General features: G+C 48.6%; 1 protein-coding gene across 2 annotated transcripts in view; it reads left to right on the forward strand.

Annotated features, from left to right (window-relative positions):
• TBC1D2B (TBC1 domain family member 2B) overlaps nucleotides 1-27,904 on the forward strand; it is a gene marked incomplete at both ends in the record, with an annotated part of 70,663 nt that overhangs the window by 18,690 nt on the left and 24,069 nt on the right. For both annotated transcript variants that reach the window (XM_080691804.1, XM_080691805.1), the window contains 3 exons: nucleotides 1,384-1,537; nucleotides 12,829-12,997; nucleotides 26,638-26,798. In XM_080691804.1, coding sequence (XP_080547930.1) covers nucleotides 1,384-1,537; nucleotides 12,829-12,997; nucleotides 26,638-26,798 — 484 coding nt within the window. The remainder of the gene's footprint in view (nucleotides 1-1,383; nucleotides 1,538-12,828; nucleotides 12,998-26,637; nucleotides 26,799-27,904) is intronic.

The raw sequence follows: 27,904 nt of genomic DNA on the forward strand, positions 1-27,904 counted from the left end.
CTCGGAACACTGCCTGTGCTGAGCTGGGTGTTGGCGGGCCAATCTCTGTGCTGGCTCTGTCATTGACTCCCCTGTGACCTGGGCTAGGCCCTTCCCTTCCTGGGCCTGAAAAGCGGAAGGAGGACTGGGGCTCTGGTTTTGGCAGCAGTAGTGACTCCCAGTCCCCTCCCGTGGGGATGCTCCTGTTCTCTGTCCTGCCGCAGGACCAGGAATAGCCTCAGCCCTGCCCCTGCAGCAGGGCTGCTCATTCTGGGTCTCCCATGTGGACTTCTTGCTGCTGGGCCTGAGCTCACCTCCTCCCTTTGCCCAAGCCGGTGTCCCTGTCCCACCAGCTTCCGTGGCAGTGACGTTGTCTAAGCTCGCCATTGCCTCGCTGAGGCCTGGCCAGGGCGGGATGGGGCCTCTCCTCACTCATGCTCTCCTGCCCTGGGCTTTTGCAGACCCTCTTCTCTCTGCCTGAAACCTCCTCTTTCTCCTTGTCCTTCTTGCTACCACTGTTTCCCTATAAGACCAAGCTCTTACATCACTTCCTGACTTGTTCCTTTATTCCTACACTTATTTATCGAGTAAATAAGTGTCCTACTATGTGTCTAGCACTGAGCTCGATGCTACAGAAATGGAACCATCTTGGAGTTCATGTTTATTGGAGAAGAAAGACATTAAGCCAGTACTTTGAAGCTTTTGAAGCTGCTGGTGGCTGCCCTAAACTTTGAGAACCTCTCCTGTGTCTCCCCCGGCTCCCTACTTGCCAGGTGTCCTTCACTGTTCTCCAGGTACCAGCCCCACCTCGCACCTCTGCCCTCTCTTAGAGTACTTAACACACCTTGGGAACCATGGGGTTTGTTTTCTTTTCCAGTACTTTGGAGACTGAGACAGGAGGATCACAGGTTTGAGGCCAGCATGGGGTAATTTACCAAGACTGTTTCAAAATAAAAAGTAAAAAGGGCTGGGGGTGTAGCTCAATGGTAGAGTGCCCTGGGTTCCATCTCTAGTACTGCAAAAAATAAAAATAAAATAATCTTGATGTTAGAGTTGCTGTTTCTTGACCAGCCCTGTCACTGGGGCTCCCTGGCTCTGCTCGCCCTACCTCTCCCCTCCACATGGCAGGTGCACATTCTGTACTGAGGCACCTCTCCCTCCCCCCCTCTCTCTCACCGGGGTTCCTGGAAACCCTTCTACCTCCGGGATACACTCCCAGACCCATTTTTATATTTTTATTTGGAAACAGGGTCACCTAAGCCAGTGAGGCTAGCTTCGCATCTGCGCAATCCTCCTGTCTCTACCTCCCAAGCGCGGGGATTACAAGCGTGCGCCACCACGCCTGGCTCTCTTTTTAAGCTCTTTATCTTGCAGGTAACACATTTGCTCCTTTCCTCTTTCTAGGCTCCTAATCGTCAGCTCATGACTTACTGGCTACAGGAGCTTCAGCAGAAAAGATGGGAATATTGCAATAGCCTGGACATGCTGAAATGGGACAACCGCAGCCCCCCTGCTCCTGCGGATTTCCCCAAGGGTCTTGTGGCCAAAGATCACACAGGTAAGTCAGAGAGGGTGGGGCCTGTGTCGGCTCTGTACATAGGCATTTGATACAACAAGCCCACTTGGCAGTGAATGAAACTGAATTCAAATAGAAATAATGATGCCGGTCCCTTATGAGTGGGGAGCATCCCAGAGTTCCTGAGTGCTTCTAGATACAGAATCATGTTCAGGCTAGTGAGGACTTTGGAGTCGAGCAAGGCAGAGACAACTAGGACTGAGACCGATGTGTATGTACATGTGCAGTTATGGACAGCTCAACCCAAACCTTCAGCTCTGACTGCCGGGCCAGCCGCCTCCTGCAGTAACCTGGAGGTCAGGTCCTCACGCCGTCCCGTTCACCTGGGCCGACTCGCTGGGCTTTTCAGCTCGTGTGTACTGGACGGTGCTCTTAAAGCATTCTATTTGTAATTTTCTAGTATTCTTAGGAAGATTTTAATCTGCTGACACTGATTTTATTTTATTCTGGATTCATAGCATTTTTATAACCCGTATTAATTTCTAGCCATTTGCAGTTTAGCGCTAATGTGCTATTATATTTAAATATAAAAAAATATTAAAACCCATGCTGGGATGGTGGCACATGCCTGTAATCCTCGTGCTTGGGAGGCTGAGACAGGAGGATAGCAGGTTGTGCCCAGCCTCAGCAATGTAGTGAGGCCCTCTGCAACTGAGTGAGACCCAGTTTCAAAACAAACAAACTACCATGTAGATCTCATGACTGTTTGGTTGTATTGCACCCTCTAGAGAGAACAGGACTGTTACTGGGTGGCCATCTTGTTCTCCCACCTTCCCCAGCCCCCACAAAGACTGTGGGGTAGGAATGTTCTTGTGTCCCCTCCCATGCAGGGAGAAGAGCGGCTGAGAACACAGCAGGCTCCAGAGCCCTGAGGTGAGGCCTAAAGGGGCCCTGAAGGCATGCCAGCTCTGTGAAGGCCACAGAGGGTGTGCCATAAAAAATAGGGCAGTGAGGCCGGTTCTAACATTTCATAAATGTGAGCGGTGCTTTATAGACCCGCGGGCCCTCTGCTCAGCAGAGCTCAGGGCTAGGCCTGAGTTCCTGCACACCAACGGGGTCAGCACATGTACTTTGTTCCAGAAGCAAGTGCCTTGCTTCTTATTTATTTATGTGTGTTAACTAGGGATTGAACCCAAAGGTTTTCTACCTTCGAGCTATACCTCCAATCCTGTTTATTTTTTATTTTTATTTATTTATCTTTTTGGTGGTACTGGGGTTCCTGGAAGCCCTTCTACCTCCGGGCTACACTCCCAAACCTATTTTTACATTTTTATTTGGAAACAGGGTCTCCTAAGCCAGCGCCCGCGGCTGGCTTCGAACCTGCGCGATCCTCCTGTCTCTGCCTCCCAAGTGCGGGGATTACAAGCGTGCGCCACCACGCCCGGCTCAACCCTGTTTATTTTTTATTTTGAAGCAGGGTCTTGCAAAGTTGCTGAGGCTGGCCTTGAAACTACAGTCCACCTGTCTCAGCCTCCCAAGTACTGGGATTATAAGTGTTTGCCACTGTATCTGGCTACAAATGCCTTCTTTGGCTTTAATTTTTCTTCTCTAAATTTGTCGGCCTTTTCTTTACTAGTAACTATTTTTGAGCAGGCCAGCCCTCTAGTCAGTGAGAAATTACTGCACATATTTCGTCCCACGACCACGTTTCGCCGAGAGCGCTCTGGTCATCTTCACGGATGTCATGGTGCAGCCAAAGCTGAAATGAGGCCTTCACGTTTAGGAGTCTGCTTCTGTGGACTGAATTATTTGTGTGTGTGTGTGTGTGTGTGTGTGTGTGTGTGTGTGTGTGTGTGTGTTTGGCACTGGGAATTGAACCCAGATACATTCTACCTTAAAGCTATACCCCCAGCCTGATTTTATTTCTTATTTAGAAACCGGGTCTTGCTAGGTTGATGAGAATCTCACTATTTACTGAGGCTGTCCTCGAACCTGCAATCCTCCTGTCTCAGCCTCCCAAGTATAGGGATTACAGGTGTGTACCACCATACCCGGTTTAGGACTAAATTTTTTTTTTTTTTTTTTTTTGGTGGTACTGGTGTTCCTGGAAACCCTTCTTCCTCCACAGGGCTGCACTCCCAGATCTATATTTTTATACTTTTTTTTATTTTATTTGGAAACAGGGTCTCTTAAGCCAGCGCGGCTGGCTTCGAACCTGCGTGATCCTCCTGTCTCCGCCTCCCAAGCGCGGGGTTACAAGCTTGCGCCACCACACCCGGCTAGGACTGAATTTTTAAAAGCCACTGTCAGCATTTTTTTCATGAAAGCAGCTCCATAACTCAGCTTCTGAGTAACTCAGGACCCGTGGAGACACTGCCTGGGAACTGGCGGCGTCCGTGAGGGTGGCTCATGCCTTGGCACAGAAGAAACTTGGTTTACCCCTTTCTTCCTTTACTCTGGAGACACAGAGTGCTTCTTACTGGCAAAGACCAAGAGATACTAAACGGAGCAGAGTGTGAAGAAGTAGCACCTTGTCTTATCTCTGTATAAGACCTACTTTTCAAACCAAAATGTTGAGGTGGGGAGCCAGAGAAAACATCCGAGGCTCTCTTTTTTTGGTTTAGGAACTCTAGGTATGGGGATTGTGTTTGTTCCACCTGACATTTATTTATTCAGTAAAGAGGCGTGCGTGATGAGCCTGGTCCCTCCCCTCATGGACTTTCTTAGTCAAGCGGGGCAGTCCTGAGGGGAAAAGGAGGTTAAGAATGAGGAAGGGCTGTAATCTCAGTAGTTGGGAGGCGGAGGCAGGAGGATGACAGTTCAAGAACAGTTTAATCAAGTAAATTTTTTATTTTGGTAAAATATAAAACAGGGCTGGGGTATAGCTTAAAGGTAGAATGCCCCTGGGTTCAGCCCCCAGTACAAAAACAAGGACGACGATGACAATAAAAAGAAAAAGAGAAAAGGACCAGGGATGGGAAGAAGGGGTGCTCAGGGCCTGTGCATGGCTGAGCATAACTGTGGGGTGGCTGGGGGCTGCCTAAAGACAGGAAAGGAGACGAGGTGAGAGAGCCAGAGCCCGGTGTGCTCATGGAGCTGAGGTCCCGGCCACAGGGCCCAGCAGATGGGCAGCCTGGTGCCCTCCAGGGCCCTAGCAGACCCAGCAGAGCCTTGGTGGCTGGCCTGGGGCTTCAGCACTTTATCCAGAGTGCCGAATCCCAAAGCCAGAAGATATCATGTGTGAGCCGGGCGTGGTGGCGCACGCTTGTAATCCCAGCATTCGGGAGGCTGAGACCGGAAGATCGCAGTTCTTGGACAACCTCAGCTGCTTAGTGAGGCCCTCTGCAACTTAGTGAGACCTTGTTTCAAAATAAAGAATAAAAAATAGGACAGAGGGTATAGCTCAGAGGTCAAATGCCCCTGGGTTCTATCCCCAGATCCACACACACACACAAAATTGTCATGTGTGGACATAACTGTAACTTTAGATTTCTGCCAATTTTTAGATAGCTTCTAAGAACAAATAATGAAACTATGAGCCTCTTTGAGTCATCTTTAAAGATGATACTAATTAAAGAAATAAAAACATCAAAAGTAGGAAGTCAAGAAGGAAAGGCCTATACTTTAGCCCTTTTTGTTTCAAAGAGGAAAACCAGCTAAAAGATAAGTTACGCTGTGTTGTGTGACAGGGCCCTGCGACGTCCTGAAGCTGTGTTTGTAGTGTTCTGCTCAGGGTAGGCCAACCGTGCTGACGAGCGGGAATCGAAGGTGAATGCTTTTGTAACTCTGGTTTTCCTCCTCTCGTCTCCCGCTCACCCAGTCGTGTGCAGTATTTTCATTTGTAGTCTAATGGGTGTCACCCATCAGAACGCCCTTAGCACGTTATCAGAACGGGGACTTAGGGACTTGGTACTCTCCGCGGATAGCCACTTGAAGGTCTTGAAAGGCATTTTGATCTCATGGATGAAGCCCCTCGGCCTGGCCTGAGGTTGCCGCTCTGGTATTTATTGGTAGCTGGGCTTTGAGGAAGTCACTTTGCCCTAGAACAGGAGCACAAACTGTGCCTGTGGGAATGAAGCTGGGCCACCTTCCTTCATAGTTTTGCCATGCGGGCTGATAGAAAACTGCACTGTTAAATGTGAAGATGTGTATATATACATGCACACACATAAATTTTTATATACATGCATGCATGTATATGATAGGATTTTGAATGAGTTAGGATTGTGTTCAGCTGCATTTAGTGGGAAAGCTGACACACAAGGACTTAGAAGTAGGGGTTTGTCTCACATAATAGGCTGTTGGTGGCTGGTGTTTCTGTGTTCTCCACTCTTCTTTTCTTTTTTGGTGGTAATGGAAATGGAACCCAGGAGCTTTCTACCTCTGAGCTACACTCCCAGCCCTATTTTATTTTTTATTTGGAAACAGAGTCTCACTAAGTCACAGAGAGCCTCACAAATTGCTGAGGCTGGCCACAAATCTGGGATCCTGTCTCAGCCTCTCAAGTATTACTCGGTGGCGAGTGCCACCGAGCCTGGAAGGTATTCTCCATTCCCAGCCGCACTCGATGCTCCTAGGGGGTGGCACCTTTATCAGAAAGGAGAACGCCTTCCCGGGAAACTCGAGCTTATGCATCATTAGGACCGTGTCATGAGGCATTCCTCATGGCTGCGTCACGTGGCTGGAAGGGAGTCTGGAGCCAAGCACTTCAGCGGAGCACACAGCCCCATCAAAATCAAGGCCTCTGTAAGGAAAGCTCGAGTGAGTATTTGATGGTGAGCTGGCGCTATCACATAACTGCTGACATTAATTTTTCGTAGAAATCATGTATTCAGAGTAAGAGACTGTTCTGTGTGGTTGGCTTTTCAGCTTTATATCAGTCGAATATGAGAAAGCGGGCTGGCTGTCATCTCTTCATTCGTTCTGTCTGCCTTTGCTTCCACAGCCTGGCCTCCGAAATCTGCCTTGCTTCAAATACTGCTTGAAAAGCATTGTCTCCTATGTTTGGGTGGATTAAGATCTAGTTTCATACAATTTCTTTGCAAAGGGATAATTTGCAAAGATAAAAATCAAAGGTCTGTAGGCCTTCAGAGCTGTTGAAAATAGGGTAGCTAGAATCTGAATAGCCTATAGCCTCATCACAAAATATGTGCCCAGCCCACTGTGTTTACTTCATTCCCTGCCTGGACTAACAAGGGGTAACAGACCTGAGAGTCAGGAGCATGAGAGCGCAGCGCTCGGCCCGGCGGGTGGGCGGCTCAGTGCCTGTTTGAATACAGATGGTTTATTGGGTAGAGTTGCATTGTGAAGATGGTTTGAGGGATGGCCACACATTTCCTGCCCTGCAGTTTAACTGTCACACTCCTAGTGGCTGCTAGGACAACTTGCCCCTCAGGGCCCTGGGCTTCTAGAGGGATGTCCAGGGTGAAACGCAGGGCCAGCACTGGCCTCCTTTCATCCTTTCTTCCTTCCTTCCTTCCTTCCTTCCTTCCTTTCTTTCTTTCTTTCTTTCTTTCTTTCTTTCTTTCTTTCTTTCTTTCTTTCTTTCTTTCTGTTATCTTTTTAGTACTAGGGATTGAATCCAGGGGCATTTCTACTTCCAACCTGCACCCCCAGCCCTTTTCATTTTAAATTCTGAAACAGGGTGTTGCTAAGTTGCTGAAGCCGGGCTCCAACTCGTCTCAGTGCTGGGATGACAGGTGTGCGCCACCATGCCCAGCCACGCCATTCTTTAATGCTGTGAACCCACAGGGCAATCACAGAAGCTGTGCTTGTGTGTTGTATTTGTGAAATGCTACAGAATGCCAAGTGGTATTTCACAGCGTAAGTCATGGTAATTGCCATGTTGTAAGCGGAGAGGCCGTCTCTCCACAATTCAGTGGAGAAGGCTTAGGGCACTTTGAGCTCATCTCAGCATCTCCATCTGTGAAACTAGGTTCCTTCTGATTTGAAGGCTTCGTGGAAGTCAGGCGTGTGACGGGGCACGGTGTGTGTGGGGAGGACCGCGAAGTGAGGTATGGGTGGGTCCAGCTGTGCAGGGTCTGAGAGGAGGCCACCTGAACGGGCTGGGGTTTGTCCAGCTGAGACAGCCTGGGCCTGGGTCTGGGAGGGGTTGGTACAGGTGAAAGCAGAGGTCCATGTGGCTGTGGGTGGGCCGAGTGGATTGCGGTGGGGTGGGGGGCTGTGGAGTCGGGTGTGCACCCCTACCAATTCAGGAAGCCTCCGAGGGAGGTGACAAGAGGGGGCAGCCAGGAGGGACAGTGAGCGTCAACCCATGGAGATTGACAGGGTCCTCCAGCACCCCCAGACTTCCTCAACTCCACAAAGACTTTTTGCCATACCCTGTTAGTGAGTTATGGTCTTTTATTTCTCCACTCAGCTGTTTTACTAATACTGGTTGAACCTTCTGTGCTGTGTGCTGGGTATATAGCGGTTAGTGGGTCAGCCAGGGTTCTAGTTCTCACAGATTTGCGTCCTTGGTGGGGTGGGGGGATGGACAGGTGAGCATTAACTAGACCCGTGCACCGGCCTGCCCTGGGCTCTGAGGACCCTGTGGTTTGCCTCTCTTTCTAGTACTTAGATCCACACCTACTGTTCTAACTTGGAAGATCTCTGCTGCTCCTGACCAAGCAGGATTGCAAGTCACTTTGACTATAAGAAAGCTTTTTTTTTTTGGTGGTACTGGAGATGGAACTCTTCTACCTCTGGGCTATACTCCCAGACCTATTTTATATTTTATTTGGAAATAGGGTCTCTTAAACCGGCAAGGCTGGCTTCAAACCTGAGCGATCCTGTCTCCGCCTTCCAAGTGGGGATTATAAGCGTGCGCCACCACACCCGGCTTATTAGAAAGCTTTTTAAGCCGGGTATAGGGGCACATTCTTATAATCCCAGTACTTGGGAGGCCGAGACAGGAGGATCACAGGTATGTGGCCAACCTCATGTACTTAGTGAGGCCCTCCAGAACTTAGTGAGGCCTGGTTTCTAAATAAAAAAATAAAATAGTGTTGGGGGTGTAGCTCAGAGTTAGAATGTCCCTGGGATCCATCCCCAGTGCCTTCCCTGGATTTTAGCCCCCCCAGCCTATCCCCGCACGGTGACTCCCCGGTTTGCAGTGTGCTCTAAGGCTTCTGGGGCTGAGCACCCAGGTGGCCCTTTCCAGGGCTCTTCCTTTCCCTATACCGCTGCAGGCCGTGGGGCTCTGGGAGATGTGCCAGGTGTGCAGCTCTGTGAGCGGAGGTGGCTGGTGGAGTGCTGGCCTGGAGGCAGACTGGGCACCACTGCAGAAGCTGAGCCCAGGACCCAAGAAAGTAGACACTGCCGTCTACACCCTCAGAGTTGTCACTTTAGTGCTGAAAAATGTTTAGAAAGATCAGAGGGGTCCACACACTTTCAAGCACCAGCTTTCTCTTCCCACTGCAGCCGCAAGACACGAACACCCACCCATCCTCTCGAAATCCTCAAGGAGATGTTGCTGTGTTGTATTCTATCTTCTCTTCTGTACTAGAGCTAGAACCCGGAGGCATTCTGTCTCCAAGTTATACCTCCAACCCAATTTTATTTCTTATCTTGAAACAGGGTCTCACTAAGTGCAGAAGACCTTGCTAAGTTGCCGAGGCTGGCTTTGATCCTGTGATCCCCCTCTCAGCCGCCCAAGTACTGGAATTGCAAGTGTGCGCCATCGTGCCCAGCTAGTCTGTGTTTTCTCTTCATGTCCTTGCGGATGTAGCTCCCTGAATGCTAATGTCAGGACATGCATTAAGAAGCCGCCAGCTCCGTTTTCAGTAAAATAAATCTCACATGCTCTTCTTTATATGTGAACCTAAGGGCATTCTACCTCTGAGCTGCACTCCCATATTTTTGGTTTGGAAACAGGGTCTTGCTAAGTTGCTGAGGGTCTTGTTGTGTTGCTGAGGCTGGTCTTAAACCTGTGATCCTCCTGTTTCAGACGCTCAAGTATTGGGATTGCAGGTGTATGCCACTATGTCTGGCTTCACACAGTCTTTTATTTCTTTTTATTTATTTATTTATTTACTTATTTATTTTATTTTGTGGGTCTGGGGATGGAACCCAGGGGCATTCGACCTCCGAGCTACACCCCCTGCCCTATTTTTTATACTTTATTTTGAAACAGGGTCTCACTGCGTTGCAGAGGGCCTCACTAAGTAGCTGAGCCTGTCTACAAACCGCGATCCTCCGGTCTCAGCCTCCCGAATGCTGGGATTACAAGCGTGCGCCACCACGCCCGGCTCACATGGTCTTTTAAAAGCCCAAACCCAGTCACCAATAACAACAGCAAAACCATACTGAGCTGGAAGTATCTTCTTTTTCAAGTTAAGTGATTACCTTTAGAAATCCTTTCTGCAGCATGTTCATCCCTGGTCTCCAGTTCCTTTCTGCATCCAGCCCCCAGCACCCCTGGTTTTCTCAGGAAGTGCTTCCAGGATGGGCTGAGGGTTGCTGCAGGTCTGGGGTTTTCTGGGTAATAGGCCCTTTGCCACACCAGGGTGTTTGTCAGCCTGTGCCGCAGAGGGGCTGCTCAGCGCCTTGCCACCCGCCCACACAGGAAGGAGAGCCCCGCAGGCCGGTTACAGGCATGAGTATGGTTGTGTCTACTTCCTGGTGGGGCTTAGTGCAGTGTTTTGCCAGTGTTGGTCTGTAAAAGACCAGCCTTTGGAAACCTGTGCAGCAGTTGTACTTTTCTCTGAAATAAAGAGGTAGATCCTCCCCCGAGCCCGTGTGCCCACAGAAGAGCATGTGCACGTACACGCCACGCAGGCCCACCGTTCGGCCACGTGCTCTCAGAGACCGTCCCCTCTGCCTGCCCCGCCAGTTTGCTCCTGCTGGGGTAGGTGACCCTACCTTGGCTCCGGACTTTAGTGTTTTGATAGAGTAGCAGAGAGACTGAGCTGGACTGATGGTGTTTGAAAATTTTTTGTTTTGTTTTGTTTATTGGAACCCCATTTCCAAATGAAATCTTATGGGTGTCCCAGTGTATACAAGAGTGAAGAGAGGAAGCACTTCTCCTTCCCCTCCAGCAGTCTCCGGGACCCTCAGGCTCAGAGCCAGGGTCTGGATACCTGGGGCTCGTGTTCTGTGGGGACTCGGGGCCAGGTGTTTTGCTGTTTCCCATGCTTCCTAGATGTGCTCCCCTTCAGGCAGCAGCTCTGTCCTGTGGGTTGGCACACCCTCAGTGCCCACTGCGTAATATGTGAGGGCAGTTTGAACCAAGACCTGGACTCTGGTAGTTTGTACCTTCTTGCCTTTTTTTTTGGTGGTAGTGGGGATGGAACCCAGGGCGTTCTGCCTCTGAGCTACACCCTCAGCCCTTTGTATTTTAAAACAGGGCCTCACTGAGAGGCTGAGGGTTTCTCTGAAGCTGGCCTTGAACCTGCGATTCCCCTGTCTCAGCCTCCTAAGTACTAGGTTTACAGGTGTGGGCCTCCCGGCTCCTCCTTTCCTCTTGACTCAGGCTTGTAATCCATTACCAAGCCCGTGACTCTTCTGTCCCCAGTGCATCCTTGTCTTTTTCTGGTCAGAACCCAACCATGGCTATGTGTTTACTTCTTCATGTCACACCCAAGGTACTTTCTCAGTGTTTCCTTGGAGCCTTTTCCACACGGACACTGACTGGTCAAATTAGTAACTAGTCTACAGAGTGCAAGTCCAGAGTCTGGTATTATAGGCATGTGGTGCATGCCTATAATTCCAGTACTTAGGAGGATCGCAGGTTCAAGACCGGCCTCAGCAAGTTAGCGAGACTCTCAAAAGCCTAGTGAGAACTTATTTCCAAACAAAAAAATAAAAAGGGCTGGTGGTGTGGCTTGGAGGTAGAATGCCCCTAAATTCAATCCCTAGTTCATCACACACAAATAAATAAGAAAATAAATAAAAGTTACAAAGTTATAAAGTGCAAGCCAGTCGGAAAGTGTTCCCATCCAGGACATTGGTCTCCAAGGGCCAGTTCCCCAGGACCCTTTGTGCTCTACTTTCTTGACCAGTGCTCAGTGATCTTTTTTTTTTTTTTTTTTTTTTGGTGGTACTTGGGTTCCTGAAAACCCTTCTACCTCCGGGCTACACTCCCAGACCTATTTTTATACTTTTTATTTGGGAACAGGGTCTCTTAAGCCAGCACGGCTGGCTTCAAACCTGCACGATCCTCCTGTCTCTGCCTCCCAAGCGCGGGGATTACAAGCGTGCGCCACCACGCCTGGCTGTGCTCAGTGATCTTTAAGGAGGCCTGTCCGGAATGACTCTGGTTATGTGCTAGTCTAATTAGAAACTAATTTTTTCCCACTGGGCATGATGGCACATACCTGTAATCCCAGTACTTGGAAGACTGAGACAAAAGGATTAGAGGTTCAAGGCCAGTCTCAGCAACTTAGTGAGACCCTCAACAATTTGAAAAATGCAGTTTCAAAATAAAAAAATAAAAAGGGCCTGGCATGTAGCTCAGAGGTAGCATGCTTCTGGGTTCATTCTCCAGTAACCCCCCAATAAACAAATAAATATGTATATATGTATATATTTTTAACTCGATTGTGCTTTAGCATCAATGTAGTTACCTGTGAATTTACTGAAGTGTTATTCTGGGATGTGCAAACTGATTTTTTTCCAGCATCACTATATGCAAATCTATTTTTGTTTGCATTTTTCCCACTTTCTCAAAGGAATATAATCTGATCTGTTCTTTTTTCATGTAGCAGCTTATTTGGGAACTCTTCCTTAGCTTACAGTTGCGAGGCCCCCACTTGCAGGCCATACCAGGTCGTTTGTCCACAGGCCTGGAGGAATGGTCTGGTTTTCCTCTCCCTCGGTCAGTGCAGCTCATATTCAGTGGCTTGAAGCATATCACGGCCTTCCTTTGAGAAACGTGGATCTACTTTGAGATGAAAATGGTTTCGGAATACCTAAACCACTCTCAAATTATGTTTTTATATAGTATTAAAAATATAGTATTGGCTGGGCGTGGTGGTGCATGTTTGTAATCCCAGCACTTGAGAGGCTGAGACAGGAGGATTGCACAGGCTCAAAGCCAGCCTCTGCTACTTAGTGAGGCTCTCAGCAACTTAGTGAGACCCTGTTTCCAAATAAAATATAAAAATAGTTCTGGGAATATATAGCTTTCTACCTCTGGGTTCTACCCCCAGTACCACCACCAAAAAAAAAAAATATATATATATATATATATATATATATATATATATATATATATAGTATTGGACATATAACTGAGATTTTAGGGGAAGCCTATTAAATCAGTGTTTCATTTAGGATGTTAGGTTTTGTGTGGAAGCTTTAGTGACTGACATGTGCCCCCCCTTTTTTTTCAGATTTAATTTACCCGCACCCAGATGCTTCTGCAGAAAAAGCCAGAACTGTCCTTGCTGTGGAAACTGTGCCTGGAGAACTGGTGGCAGAACAAGCCGCAAACCAGCCCGCCCCGGCGCAGCCGAACACCATAAATTTCTACTCCTTGAAACAGTGGGGCAATGAGCTAAAGTGAGTCCGTGGGAAGTAGACACGAACCCGAATGGATTACTTCTTATCAGTGATGGCATGTGTTAGATGTTCATGTGTGAAATGGTGAAAACACTTCACTTTTACAAAGGCTCTGTATCCTTTTTACTGCATTTTCCTGTAGGTCATTAACTCTGCAGCTTGTAAGTAGCCTGCACTAAGTCTGATGCTGGCCTGAACATTGTCACGCTTGGGGCTTAATTTCCTTGCTTGACTCTGAGGTGGGTTGACACTTCACAGAGACTCACACTTGCTGGAGGAGAGAGTGTTTGTCTAAGGTCACAGGGCCCCAGGTCCAGAGCCAGCCAGGGCCTATGCTCTGGGTTTCCATTTTCTGTTTATGTGTGGGCTAGTGAGCATGGAGGGGTGTGTGTGTGTGTGTGTGTGTGTGTGTGTGTGTGTATTTGTGTTTTTTCTTTTTTGCAGTACTGAGGATTGAACCTTGGACCATTCTACCTCCGAGCTACACCCCCAGCCCTACTTTTTTATCATTTATTTATTTATTTGGTGGTACTGGGGTGGAACCCAGGGGCTTTTCTACCTCTGGGCTATACTACCAAGACCTATTTTTTATACTTTATTTGGAAACAGGGTCTCACTAAGTTGCTGAGAGCCTCACTAAGTAGCTGAGGCTGGCTTTGAACCCGTGTGATACTCCTTCTCAGCTCCCAAGTGCTGGGATTACAAGCATGTGCCACCATGCCCGGTTTTATCTTTTATTTTATTTTATTTATTTTATTTATTTATTTTTTGGTGGTACTGGGGTTCCTGGAAGCCCTTCTACCTCCAGGCTACACTCCCAGACCTATTTTATATTATATATTTTTTTGGAAACAGGGTCTCTTAAGCTAGCGAGGCTGGCTCTGAACCAGCGCGATCCTCCTGTCTCCGCTCCCAAGCACGGGGACTACAAGTGTGTGCCACCACGCCCGGCTTTTATCTTTTAATTTTGAAACAGGGTTTCACTAAGTTGCAGAGGGCCTCACTAAATAGCTAAGGCTGGCTGTAAACCTGTGATCCTCCTGTCTCAGCCTCTCAAGTACTGAGATTACAAGTATGCACCACCACACCTGGCTTTTATTTTTAAAAGTTTGTTTTTAAAGAAAAGCTGTATTTTGAAACAGGGTCTCACTAAGTTGCAGAGGTCCTCACTAAGTTGCTGAGGCTGGCCATGAACCTGGATCCTCCTATCTCAGCCTCCCAAGTACTGGGATTACAAGCATGCACCACCACACCCAGCTCAGAAGGAATAAAAAATTGGGCTGAGAGTGTAGTTTGGAGGTAGAAAATGTCCATGGGTTCAATTCCCAGCACCACCAAAAAAAAAAAAAAAAAGAAAAAAGAAAAGAAAAGAAAAGAAGAAGCTCTATTCAACCATTTAAAATGTACAGTGGGCTGGGTGTGGTGGCTCGTGCTTATAATCCCAATACTTGGGAGGCTGAAACAAGAGGATCACAGGTTTGTGGTCAACCTCAGCTACTTAGGCCCTCTGCAACTTATTGAGACCCTGTTTCAAAATAAATATATATAAAAAAGAATAAATAGGTCTCTGGGGGTATAGCCCAGAGGTAGAATGCCCCTCAATTCAATCCCTAGAACCACAGATAAGAATAAAATGTATAGTTGGAGCCAGGTGTGGTGGTGCACGCTTGTAATCCAGCATTTGGAAGGCTGAGACAGGAGGATCGTGGTTTACGGCCAGCCTTAGGTACTTAGGCCCTTTGCAACTCAGTGAGACCCTGTTTTAAAATAAAGAATAAAAAAATAGGGCTGGGGGTGTAACTTGGAGGTAGAATGTCCCTGGGTTCCATCCCCAGTACTGTAAAACAACAACAACAAAAGTACAGTTGGGTGTTTTTGTATATTCAGAGTTGTGCAGCCATCTGCATAATTGATGTGAGAATTTACCCCAAGAAGAAACTCCACTGTGTTAGCATTCCCTTCCTATTTCCTTCATCCCCTCTTCTTCCGCCTCACCAAGGCCCTAGGCAACCACCGAGCTACTTTCTGTCCCTATTGTTTATTCTGGACATTGCATTCAGTTGAAATTATACTATATGAGACCTTTTGTGCCTGACTTTTTGCACTTAGCGTAATATTTTCAGGGTTTCCCATGTTATAGCATGTTTCAATAGCTCATGGCCTTTTATGGCCAAATAATATTCCCTTGTATGGTTAAACCATTTTAGTTACCTGTTCATCAGTAGGATATTTGAGTTGTTTCTGCTTTTTTGACTATTACAAATAATCCTGCTATAAACACTTGTGTACAAGTTTTTGTCTGGACACATGTTTTCTTTCTGTTTCAGTCATGGAGGTTGAACCCAGGGGCATTCTACCTCTGAGCTACATCCCCAGTCCTTTTTATTTTGAAGAGGATCTCACTTAGTTACCAGTGGTCTTGCTAAAGTTGCTGAGGCTGGCCTGGAACCTGTGACTCTTCTGTTTCAGCCTCCCAAGTACTGGGAATACCAGTGTGTGCCATTATGCCTGGCTACAGTACAGGTTCTCATTTCTCTTGGGTATATACCTAGGAGTGAAATTTCTGGGTCTTATATTAACTATGCATAACGTGTGTATGTGTGTGTGTGTGTGTGTGTGTGTGTGTGTGTGTGTGTGTGTGTGTGGCACTGGGAATAAGATTCAGGGGCCTTCTACCTCTGAGCTATACCCTACACCCATTTTATTTTTTTATTTGGAAACAAGATCTCATCACTAAGTTGTTGAGAGCCTCACTAGGTCTCTGAGGCTGGCTTCAAACCTGTGATCCTCCTGTCTCAACTTCCCAAGTGCTGAGATTACAGGTGTGTGCCACCATGCCCGGCTATGTGTAACCTTTTGAGGAACTGCCAGACCCATTTGACATCCCCACCAACAGAGTGTGAGGGTTCTCCACCAACACTTACCTTCTTTTTGGTCCTAGCCATCTTGTGGTTGGCGTCTCGTGGTTTTGATACGCAGTTCCCTAAAAACTAGTGATGTTGAGCATCTGTTCTTGTGTGTGGACGTGCGTGTGGAGAGGTGACTAGGGATTGAACGTAGGACACTTTACCACCGAGCCACATCCCCAGCCTTTTTCTTTTCTTTTCTTTTCTTTTTTATAGTACTGGGGATTGAACCCAGAGAGTCCATATCTGAGTTACACTCCCAGCCCTATTTTAGACTTAAATTGAAGTAGGATCTCCCCAGGTTGATGAGAGTCTCAGTACTTGCTGCGGCTGTCCTAGAACCTGCGACTCTCCTGTCTCAGCCTCCCAAATACTTGGGATTACTGGTGTGCACCTTCACACCTGGAGACATTTCTTCTTAAGAACAGACTTTTTATTTGCCTCATTTTCTTTGCCTTCCACATCCTCTAGCAGTTCTACCTGCTGCCTCTGAATGCAGCTTTCCAGAAGGGAGTCCCACCAGATAACCAGTTCCCTCACTTGGACCTCCCCTAACTTCCCTCTGTCTTCTAGTCTAGACTGGGTGCTTTCTTGGCCTGCCCTAAAGTTGTCAGGGAAGGTCTTTCTGTTTCCTGATCCCATGCTTCTCTTTGGGGGGGGTGGTATTGTATTTGTTCTGGCGTTTTGTTTGCTTTGGTGGGGCACATCCTCAAGGCTGCTCTGGTTGCAGGTGGCCTGGGTTGGCAGCCCTGCCTCACTTCCCCCTGCCCTCTCCCCTGGGTCTAGGGAGATGAGTGGACTCATCAGAGGAGACAGGCCACACGTCCAGCTCGGGGTGCTGGCTGTGCCTGACACGTGATTGGTGGCTCCGGACCCAGCGCTGCCTCTGATGAGTGAGTAGTCCTGTGTGGCTAGTCCTCTTTGAAGTTTGTCTAGGTTTCGGAATCCCAGCCTTGCCATTAGCCATGTGATATTTGTTTTTTGTGCTGGGGATTGAATTCAAAGGCATTCCACCTCTGAACTATATCACAACTCTATTTTTAAATTTGAGACAGCCTTTTTTTCCAGGTTAGCCTCGAACTTGTGATGTTCCTGCCTCAGCCTGCGAAGTAGCTGGGAGTATAGGTCTGTGCCACTGCCCCCAGCTTAGCTGTGTGTTGTTGAGCCAGTTACTTAATTTCTTGGAGCTTGATTTTCTCCATTAGTAAGTAGTATGTGTAAATAAGAGCTGTCTCACTTGTAAGTTTGCAGGAAATGGAAGCGCTCTGATTCCACCTGGGGCATTGTCCGGCTCCTTAGAGTCAGCTAGTGGCGTGGCCTTCCCCCTCTAGTGTCCAGCAGAGAGGGTTCCTTTTCCAGGGTGGGTGTGAGGGCTGAGCCACGTGGGAAGGTGCCCGCCCTTCAGGGCATGCCTCTGAGCATCTTCTGCAGTTTTCTGCGCCCAGCTCTCTGTTTGCACTTCTCTCCCGACCCCCACAGGCGTGGAAGTTTATCTGTGTGTATCTGGTGTTCACAGCTTTGCTCTTGAAAACCGTGCCTGGTGGTTCATCTTTTTTTAGTCCCAGTGTGTAGAAGGGCATCCGACCCAGCTGGAAGCAGTACCAAGTGTATAGGGGATTTGGGGAAGTTTGTCGTGTCCATAGCTGTAATAAGGTTATTTGTGTTTCCCTAGTTGTCAAGCACAGAGCTATTGACAGAAACGACTAGGAATGTATCACCATGCTGCGGCCTCACAGACGTTTCAAAGCCAGGCCTTCTGAAGAGGGAACCACGGGGAGGTGACTTGCTTCTGTGGGTGCAGGAAGTTGGCTGGGCTGCGCGTGGGTGACACCTGTGTTGTCTTCTCTGAGCTTCCCGTGAGCCTGAGGCTGTGCTTAGCAGTTCTCCCCCGCAGCCCTCTGCATCGCATTTCCCTCCACGAGCTCCTGGTGACCCGCTCACTGGAGGTGCGCTGTGCCTCACCCTATTCCTTGGAGGCCATGGGAGTCATTGAGAAGCGACTGGTGTGGATTCAGAATGCGTGGGCATCTGACTGAGCACCGGCGACCAGGCTCAGAGGCCTTCGGTACTTGTGTGGATAGCGCAGGCCTGTTGTATCTGGACTTGGGGGCTGGGGCGGGGCCAGTCCTGAGCCCGCCTGTCTCAGGACCTGTTCTCAGTGGCTTGGATCAGCTCCTTGCATTGCTGGGCCTTTCCGCAGCTCCTCGTTGCCCAGGCTAAGTAAGGGCCACGCTCCTGACCTGTTGTTGGGCGTGGCCTTCAGGGCACAGTGCGGTCCGAGCCCCCTCTCCTCTGGCTTGCGTTCTTCAGCTGCTCCACCTGGGCCCTGCTCAGGCAGCTGCCTTGAAGGAGGGCTCTGGCCACTGGTCCCTCTGCTCAGTGCCAGGGAAGCCGTTCCTGCTCCTTCCTCGGCACTGTAGTGCTCCACCCGCCCAGCCCACCACCATCTTGGATCACTGTCCGTCTTTACCCACTTGTCTGGGGTCTGGCGCCCTTGCAAGGCTGGGAGCTCCACAGGGCCAGGGGCCTACCTGTCTTTTCCCTGGGGTTTCCCCAGCACCTCACACAGTCCTTCGTACATAATGGGTTCCAGAACCCACTTGAGCAAGAGTGATAAAGGGCCGGGGGCAATGGCATACTCCTGTAATTCCAGTGCTTGGGAGGCCAAGACAGGAGGATTGCAGGTTCAAGGTTAGCTTCAGCAACTTAGTGGAACCTGTTTCAAAATAAAAAATAGAATAGGGCTAGGAGCGTAGTCTGGAGATAGAATGCCCAGGCTTCAATCCCTAGTACCCAGCCTTAAAAAAAAAAAAAAGTCGTGAAAGAAGGGCTCAGTGTCCTGGGCAGAACTGCTGTGCTCTGCGCCTGCTACTTGGGGCTCCTTTGCCCCCTACTTTATGCACACAGGGCGTGCACCGTTGCTCCCCTTTGCCCTGCTTCCTCCCAGTAGGGCTGCAGGGCCTCTTAGCTGACCTTCTGTGAGGATGACTCATAGCAAATACAAATGTACACTGTTGGTGTGTGCATATGACTGAGATCAAATTTTTGGTGCTACATTTAGGAAGCTAGGTACTATTTTCTCTCTTAATTTCTTCAAAGGTACAAGTCATGACCCTCAGAGTTGATTTCATGGTCCCTTCCTTTGGTCCCATGGCCCCTGTTTGAGGAACCGTGCCTTGGAGGACTGCCTGGTCACTTTTGTGCCTCCCCTCACTGCGGGGCAGCGTGGAGGACGCTCCCTTGGCTGAGGGCAGGGCCTGGAGGTGTGTGTGGTCCCTGGGGAAGCAGGCGGCAGGCCTGTGAGTCCTCTGTCACTAGGTGCAGCAGGGCGCAGGAAAGGCTGCCCCAGCGTGCTGCGGCCTCTGGGAGCACCGAGAAGGAAGTGGCTTACTCAGCAGGTTTGGAGGCTGGTGGGGGGAGGCTTTGCCCTGCAGGTGTGTTCACACTTAGACTTGAGGGAGGGCAGACCCCCGAAGGGGAAGGCGGTGGACCGTGCATCGCATGGGCAGCAAGAGCCAAAACTTGCAGGAGCTGGAGGCCAGAGCCGCCGCAGGTGAGAGTGGGGTGCCTGTCCTCTGAGCAGTGGGAGCCAGCAGAGCTAGGCCTGGCTTGGAGCAAGCTCTGGAGTGGGAGTGTTTTACTCGTTAATTACACATGGATACACCCTCGTTTAACCAGTTTCCTGCTGTGGACATCTATTGGTCCCCACGTTCGCATTGTCCTAGCATCCATGTGCATCTGTGTCTGTGGCCCCGTGAGAAGGTATCCAAAGACTCAATTTGCATGGGAGGAGATGCTGATCTTGGTTACTGGGATGGCTGTTGCGGATCCGAGGGACGCCTCCCTGTGTTTCTCTGACCTGTGCTCCTAGTCTGAGGGAGGGAGCGATTGGCGGCCCAGGAGTAGCCAGCTGCCCTCCTGCCTGCAGGTCACAGCAAGCCTGAGCTCTGCCTCAGCCCCCTGACCCGCCCCGACGAGGTCATGGTGCGGCCTGATGTTGGCTATGCAGCGAGTTCATGGGGCTCTGGGCTCTGGAAAGATTTGATGAGATGCCTGTCTCAACTTTTAAATTCCACCTGATTATCAGGATTTAGGTAAATGTTGAGCACATTTTTACTCTTTTAGTTGGACTGTAGAAACTGTAGAAACCAATCAGAAATTTGTCAACTTGGAAGAGGCTTTCTTTTGGGGGGGGGGGGTGGTACTGGGGTTCCTGGAAGCCCTTCTACCTCCGGGCTACACTCCCAGACCTATTTTATATTTTTGAAACAGGGTCTCTTATGCCAGCATGGCTGGCTTCAAACCTGCGCGATCCTCCTGTCTCCGCCTCCCAAGCATGGGGATTACAAGCGTGTGGCACCACGCCTGGCGGAAGAGGCTTTCTTAGCGATAGCACAGACCACTGGTGTTGGAAGCTCAGGCTGGAGGTGGCAGCCATCGTGGTGCTGTTTGGCCCCTGGCGCCGCTGACCTTCCACCTCGGATCAGAGCAGCTGAATGCTTGCTGAGCTGTCCAGCAGGCCCCCCAACACAAAGCTTGGAGAACTTGTGGGCTTCCCAGGGCACATCAGATCAGGTGGGGCCTCTGGAAAGCAGGCATTGTTGAGGAGCAGCCTCCAACACCAGCCCAATGAACCCTATGGAAACGGGCTGTGGGCCCCGCAGGGTAGAGCACAGGCTGGATGTGCATTTGGTCGCTGCGGAGGCCGGTGTGGGTAGGGTGGGTGTGTTTGAGAAGTGTGGACTGTACTGTAATGACCCCCTTGTTGCACAATCAGAGCTGGATTGCACCATGTACATGCCAGACGAGGACTGGTTAAATAGTATGTCAGCTTAAAGAGCCTTTGGCTTTGAGCCTGATCTCATTTCTCCATTCCCCGAGGCTGGCCTGAGGCTGCAGGTGAGCCTGGCTCTGTGTGCATGGGCAACTGGGAACAGCAACCCTGTCAGGTCCACTGTGAGCTCGGAGTTGTAGAAACCTCCTTTCTTCCTGCCCAGGCCCTGCGGGTCTTCCCTCAGCTCTCCTTCCCGCACTTGCCCTTTGAACCCTGACGAGCAGAGCCAGAGAGCAGCTCGAAGCCTGGGCAAATGGCGAGGAGAATCTGTCTCCTGAACGCCTGCTGGCAAGAAGACTGCTGCAGGCCCCGGCCTGGGCATGGCAGCCGGAGAGCTTGGTGGTGTGGCGGGACCAGAGGCGCTGGTGCTGAGCAAAGACACGAGTTGGCTGTGTCAGAACACTGGAGCAGTGGTGAGGCTGGGGCGGAGCTCAGGTGGAGCACTGGCCTAGCACGCATGAGGCCCTGGGTGAATCCCAGCCATGCCCCTGGAAAACCAAAACCAAAAGTGGATCAAGCATATGTGAGAGTTTTCCAGAGTTTTCTCCACAGTTCCGTAATGTTTGTAAGGTCAGAGTCACTACAACAGGATCTTGCTTGCTGGGTCCGCGTGGGGCTGGCCAGAGCCCTCCACGCAGCCGTCTGAGTGGAGACGCAGCACAGCACGGCTCCGAGGGTGCAGGAGGTGAGCAGTGCGTGGGGGTGCTGATGGCGCCCATTTGCCTGCTCCCTCCTGGGCCAAATAACTAGGAAAAAATCCTTCAGGTTTTCTTTTTTTTGTGTGTGTGTGTGTGTGTGGCAGTAGGGATTGAACTCAGGTTCTCTCTCTGAGTTATGTCCCAGCCCTATTTTATTATTTTTTAAATTTTAAAAGAGTCTCACTAAGTTGTTGAGGACCTTGTTGAATTGCGGAGGCTGACCTCAAACCTTGATCCTTCTATCTCAGTCTCCCAAGTACTGGGATTGCAGTACTTAGGATACGCCACCACACCTGGCTCTGTCAGATCTTAAACAGGTGTGACTGCTAGGTTCTGGAGATTTGTTGCAGAGATTTAATCAATTTAAGTGGGTTATGTAACTGCTTTGCATTCTTCTAAGTTTTTAAAATACTTTAATGACATAAAAATTAAAAGGTAAAAAACTCGTGCTTTAAAAACAAGCATTGAAGCTGGGTGTGGTGGTACATGCTTGTAATCCTAGTGCTTGGGAGGCTGAAACAAGAGGATCACATTTTTCAGACAGCCTTAGCTACTTAGTGAGGCCCTCTGCAAATAAAATAGGGCTGAGGGTGTAGCCCAGAGGTAGAATGCCCCAGTGTTCCATCCTCAGTACCATACACACACACACACACACACACTAACACTGCACATTTCTCCTTTTTGTTTATCTTAACAACTATATTGAAATATAATTTACCTATAGGTCACTTATTTTAGGTGTGTAGGCTGGCGAATGTTAGAAATTACAGTCATGCTGGGTGTGGTGGCGCAGGCTTGTAATCCCCGAGTTTGGCAGGTGGAGACAGGAGGAAACCAGCCGCGTAAGAGACCCTGTTTCAAAAATATAAAATGGGTCTGGGAGTGTAGCCCGGAGGTAGAAGGGTTTCCAGGAACCCCAGTACCACCAAAAAAAAAAAAAAAAAAAAAAGAAAGAAAAAGAAATTATATAGTCATGTGATTTCACCTCCATAATCAAAATAGAGAACATTTCTTTCTCCCCAAGAAGCTTCTCCTGCCCCTTTGCAGTTGGCCCCGCCCCTGACAAGGCCCTCGGCAACCTCTGAGCCTCTTTCTGTCACTATGCGTTGGCTTTCCTTTTTTAAGAATTCCAGGTAAGTGAGCCCCGCACAGTGGCACACGCCTGTAATCCCAGTACTTGACTGGGAGCTGCTGCTCGCTCCACCCGGCATCTCGACAGTACCATATTGCATGTGTTCCCTGACTGGGAAAATATAAAAATTAAGTTAGAGTTTCTAGTGAATATGTATCACTTTTGAGCCATTGTAAAGCTTAAAAATCTTAAATCCAGCCTTCCCAAGTGAAGGACTGTGTATTCTGTGTGTGTGTGTGTGCGTGCGTGGGTGCATGCGTGTGTGTATGTGTGTGTGTGTGTGTGTGTGTGTGTGTGTGTGTGTGTTTTACTGGAGGGACATTCTACCTCTGAGTTACACCCCCAGGCCTTTTTATTTTCTATTTTGAAATGTGGTCTTGCTAAGTTGAGGGTCTCGCTAAGTTGCTGAGTGCCAAAAATCACTTGAGTATTTTTGTTTGTTTTTTGTTTTTCTTCTTGGTATACTGGGATTGAACCCAGGGACATTTTGCCACGGAGCTTTACCTCCAGCCCTTTTTGCTTATATATTTATTTGTATTTTGAAACAGGTTCTCACTTAGTTGCTGAGGGTCTGGCTAAGTTGTTGAGGCTGGTATTGAACCTGAAATCTTCCTGTCTCAGCCTCCCAAATACTGAGATGAGAGGTCTGTGCCACTGTGCCCAGCTGATTTGAATCTCTTAAGAAACATCTTTGAGATCTAAAGCATGTTCAGTCTTCCAGCTTCTTGAACGTGAGGAGTTGTTGTAATGTTTAAAATCCTTGCTTCCTGGTCTTATTGTCAGTTCTGGGTCTATTTCTTTCAGTTGACTATTCTCATTTATGAGCTGTGTTTTCCAGCTTCTTACATGCCTGCTAACTTAAAAGTCGGATACCAGGTTTTCTGAATTTCACCTTTTTGTGTGCTAGGCTATTTGGTTTTCACTGAACACTCTCGAGCTTTGCTCTTAGATGTAATGAGATGGCTCAGAGGCAGTTCGATCTTCTTGCAGTTTGCTTCCAAATGTTGTTCTGTAGGTGAGAGTACCCTTAGTTAGAATGGGGTTGTCCGTGGCCCTTCGAGCACTTTGAGGACCCGCGAGGTAAGAGGCTTTCACTCTAGCTGCTTGACCTAGGCGCTGTGCCTGGCCTGCGCAAGCTTCAGGGATTTTGCCTCTGCTCACCAGGCACGGCTTTCCAATCCGCAGGCAGCCTCTTACACACAGGCCCTGAGCAGCTCTCAGCTGAAGGCCGGGAGGACCATCTGTGCTGTCTGCGGTGCTACCTCTGCAGTCCTCCGTCCTGTGGCCTCCCATGGCCCTGGGTCCTCAGCTGTAGCTGCGGGGCTCCTCCGGGCCCTGTCTGATTGCAGTGGCCTGGATGCTCTTCAGGCAGTAAGCTGGGGCAAGGGCGAGGCTCCCCTCAGGGTCCCCGTCCTGAGCTGTGTGATACCCAGTGTCTGAAAGTCATGTTCTCCTATATTTTGTTCAGTTTTTAAGTTTTCAGGAAGGTGGGTAAATCCAGTCCCTGCTATTCCATCTTCAATGGAATAGGAATCTCAGCCCAGCTTTGTATCCCTCTAGTGAAATGTTTTGGGCACACAGGCAGGCATATGGCATAGGGATTACTTGGTAACCACTATCCATTTTTATAATGTGTCATATTTCTGTTGCTATTTTATTGTTGTATTTCTGTTGCTATTTTATTGTCGTATTTCTGTTGCTATTTTATTACACTTGTAATCCCAGTCTGGGGGCATGCCACCTCCTAGCTATACCCCTAGCCCTTTTTATTTTTTTCTTTTGAAACAGGGTTTCGCTAGATTGTTGCGTCTTACTTTCTGTGATCCTCCTGTCTCAGCCTCCCAGGTGCTGGAATTATAGACATGGACCACCACACCCAGCTTCTGCTGTATTTTTAAAAACAAGTTAAAACATTCCAGACAGCATCAAAATCTTCTTGACTCATTTTATTCTCTACTTGCTCTCTACAGAGGTAACCAATATTCTGTAACTGATGATTCTCCTTCACTTGTGTGAAGCTTTAGAACAGCTTTATTGTATACATGTGTTCATAAGTAATCTCTGTTAAGAACGCACCATGAGCATTTAAAGCAGTATCACAAGCGTGGCGGCGCAGACTCGTCATCCCAGCACTTGGGGGGCTGAGACAGAGGATCGCGGTTCGCGGGCAGCCTCAGCTACTCAGTGAGGCCCTCTGCAACTCAGTGAGACCCTGTTTCAAAAGAAAGAATAATGCCGGGCGTGGTGGCGCACGCTTGTAATCCCCGCGCTTGGGAGGCGGAGACAGGAGGATCGCGCTGGTTCGGAGCCAACCTCGCTGGCTTAAGAGACTCTGTTTCCACATAAAAATGTTAAAAAATAGGTCTGGGAGTGTAGCCCGTGGGAGTGTATACCGGAGGTAGAAGGGCTTCCAGGAACTCCAGTACCACCAAAAAAAAAAAAAAAAAAAAAAAAAAAGAATAAGCCTGGCGTGGTGGCGCACGCTTATAATCCTCATACTTGGGAGGATGAGACGGGAGGATTGCACAGGTTCGAAGCCAGCCTCAGCTACTAAGTGAGGCTCTTAGCAACTTAGTGAGACCCTGTTTCCAAATAAAATATAAAAAAAATAGGTCTAGGAGTATAGCCCGGAGGTAGAAAGCCTCTAGGTTCCATCCCCAGTACCCCCCCCCCACACACACACACAAATAAAGAATAAAAAAAGGGCTGGGTGTAGCTCAGAGGTAGAATGCCCCAGGGTCCCATCCCTGGTACTGCAAAAATAAATAAATAAATAAATAAATAAATAAATAAATAAATAATAAATCAGTACGGAGCCGGGTGTGATGGCACACGTAATCTCCACGCTTGGGAGGCTGAGACAGGAGGATCGCACAGGTTGGAAGCCAGCTTCAGCTACTTAGTGAGGCTCTCAGCAACTTAGTGAGACCCTGTTTCCAAATAAAGTATAAAAAATAGGTCTGGGAGTATAGCCCGGAGGTAGAAAAGCCCCTAGATTCCACCCCCAGTACCACACACATACATACACACACATAAACCAGTGTCATAAGTCAGGCATGATGGCACACACCTATAATCCAGAGACAGGAGGCTGAGACAGGAGGATCACAAATTTAAGGACAGCCTTAGCAAGTAGCAGGACTCTCATTAACCTAGTGAGAAGCTATTTCAAAATCAAAATAAGCCGGGTGTTGTGGCGCACGCTTGTAATCCCAGCACTCGGGAGGCTGAGACAGGAGGATCACGGTTTGCAGACAGCCTCAGCTACTTAGTGAGGCCCTCTGCAACTCAGTGAGACCTGGTTTCAAAATAAAGAATAAAAAAATAGGGCAGGGGCCATAGCTCGGAGGTCGAATGCCCCTGGGTTCCATCCCCAGACACTAAAAAAAAAAAAAAAAAAAAAAAAAAAAAAAAAAAAAAATCAAAATAAAATAGGGCTAGGAGTATAATCAGGAGTAGAATGCCTCTGGGCTCAATCTCCAGTACCCCTCCCCCACACACACAACCAAGCCAGCATCCTGCTGCACCTACGATTCTTCAGTTTTCTTTCCTTTTTCACCAGCACTTAAACATATTTCTCCTTCTGATACATATAACTTCAGCTGTAATGTGCATTCATCAAGGCTAAGAATCTTGCTGTTTGGCTCACTGGTGTATCCCATGCACCCAGAACAGTACATAGTAGGCACTTGGGAAGTATTTTCCCTTTCAGTGCTAGCTAGTATTTGGTTGTAGGAATATGCTACAGTTTATTTTTCTACTGCTTTTTTCTAATATGAACGATGCTACACTGAATGTTCTTGTTTGTGTCTTCTCCACATTAAGCAAGAATTTCTCTTAGGACGTGCTGGGATCTTGAGGTAGGCACCTCTTCAACTTAGTGGTGTATTGTCGAACAGGATAATAGCGTCAATTTATATGCCCACTCTCAGTGTATAAGAGTCCCATTTCTCTGGATCTCACCAACATTTGGTATTATCCAGTCTTAATTTTTGCCAATCTTAGGTGCATGAAATGGCGTTTTGTTTTTTCTTGCTTTTAAATCACACATTCCTTTTTCCCCCCAATAGGAACTCAATGTCATCTTTTCGTCCTGGGAGAGGGCATGAGAGTCGGAGGACGGTGTTTTACACCAATGAAGAATGGGAACTTTTAGACCCACCTCCTAAGGACTTGGAGGAGTCCGTGGTACCGGAAGAAAGGAAGAAGCAGATGGCTGAGGGAAACAAGGGTACAGCATAGCCCTGCACTCTCTTGCTCTCTCAGCCTCCTCCTCTCAGCCCCCAGGGACGGCCGACTTTATCAGCAGGTGTTTCTAGGAGCCGACTTTATCAGCAGGTGTTTCTAGAAGCGTAAGGCCCAGTGGGGGTTCGCGTTCTGTGTGGGACATAAAGTGATAAGCTTGAAAAATGAAACGCTACGAAAAAGTGTCTAGTCCAAAGGATGTTCAGCTTTCTCAGAAGGCAGGACACCTGGGAGCTGTGTTCCTTTTTATGAAAATAGTGATTTAAAACTTTTCATTACTAGAAATTTGAGATGTATTCAAAAGAAAATACATCTTGAATTTTTTTTTTTTTTTTTTAGTGGTACTAAGGATGGAACCCAGGGGCATTCTACCTCCAAGTTACACCCCAAGCCCCAATTTTTTATTCTTTATTTTGAAACAGGGTCTTACTGAGTTGCAGAGGGCCTCACTAAGTCGCAGCTGAGGCTGGCTGCGAACCGCCATCCTCCCGTCCCAGCCTCCCACATGCAGGGAGTACGAGCGCGCGCCACCGCGCCCGGCTTACATCTTGAATCTTCAGTGCTGGTGTACCCATTGTGTTAGTCAGCTTTCCATTATGAAACAGATTAACTTAGAGAAAGCGTCTGTCTTGGCGTGCAGTTTTGGAGGTGTTCGTCTGACCAGTTGGCTCCATGGCTCTGGGCTTGCGGCAGCACGTCATGGTGAGAGCGTGTGGTGGCTCAGGGCTGCCCATGGCCTGGGAGCAGAGAGAAGGAAGGGGCCAGGGCTCCACTGGGCCGCACTGCTCCTTCATTCGTGGGCGCTTCTTTAACAGCTCCAAGAATAGCCCACCAGTTACTGTCCATGATATCTGCGGAAAGCTGACTCTCTTTCTTTGTATTTTTTTCTCTTTTTTTTTGGTGTGTGTGTGGGTGTGCTGGGAATTGAACCCAGGGGCATTCTACTTCTGAGATACACTCCCAATCCTATTTCTTAGTCTTTATTTAGAAACAAGGTCTCACTAAGTTGTGGAGCGCCTCATTAAGTTGCTGAGGCTGGCTGCGAACCTGTGACCCTCCTGTTTTAGCCTCACAAGTACTGGGATTACAAGC

Source organism: Muscardinus avellanarius, assembly GCF_963383645.1.
Source record: "Muscardinus avellanarius genome assembly, chromosome: 3".
NCBI lineage: Eukaryota > Metazoa > Chordata > Mammalia > Rodentia > Gliridae > Muscardinus > Muscardinus avellanarius.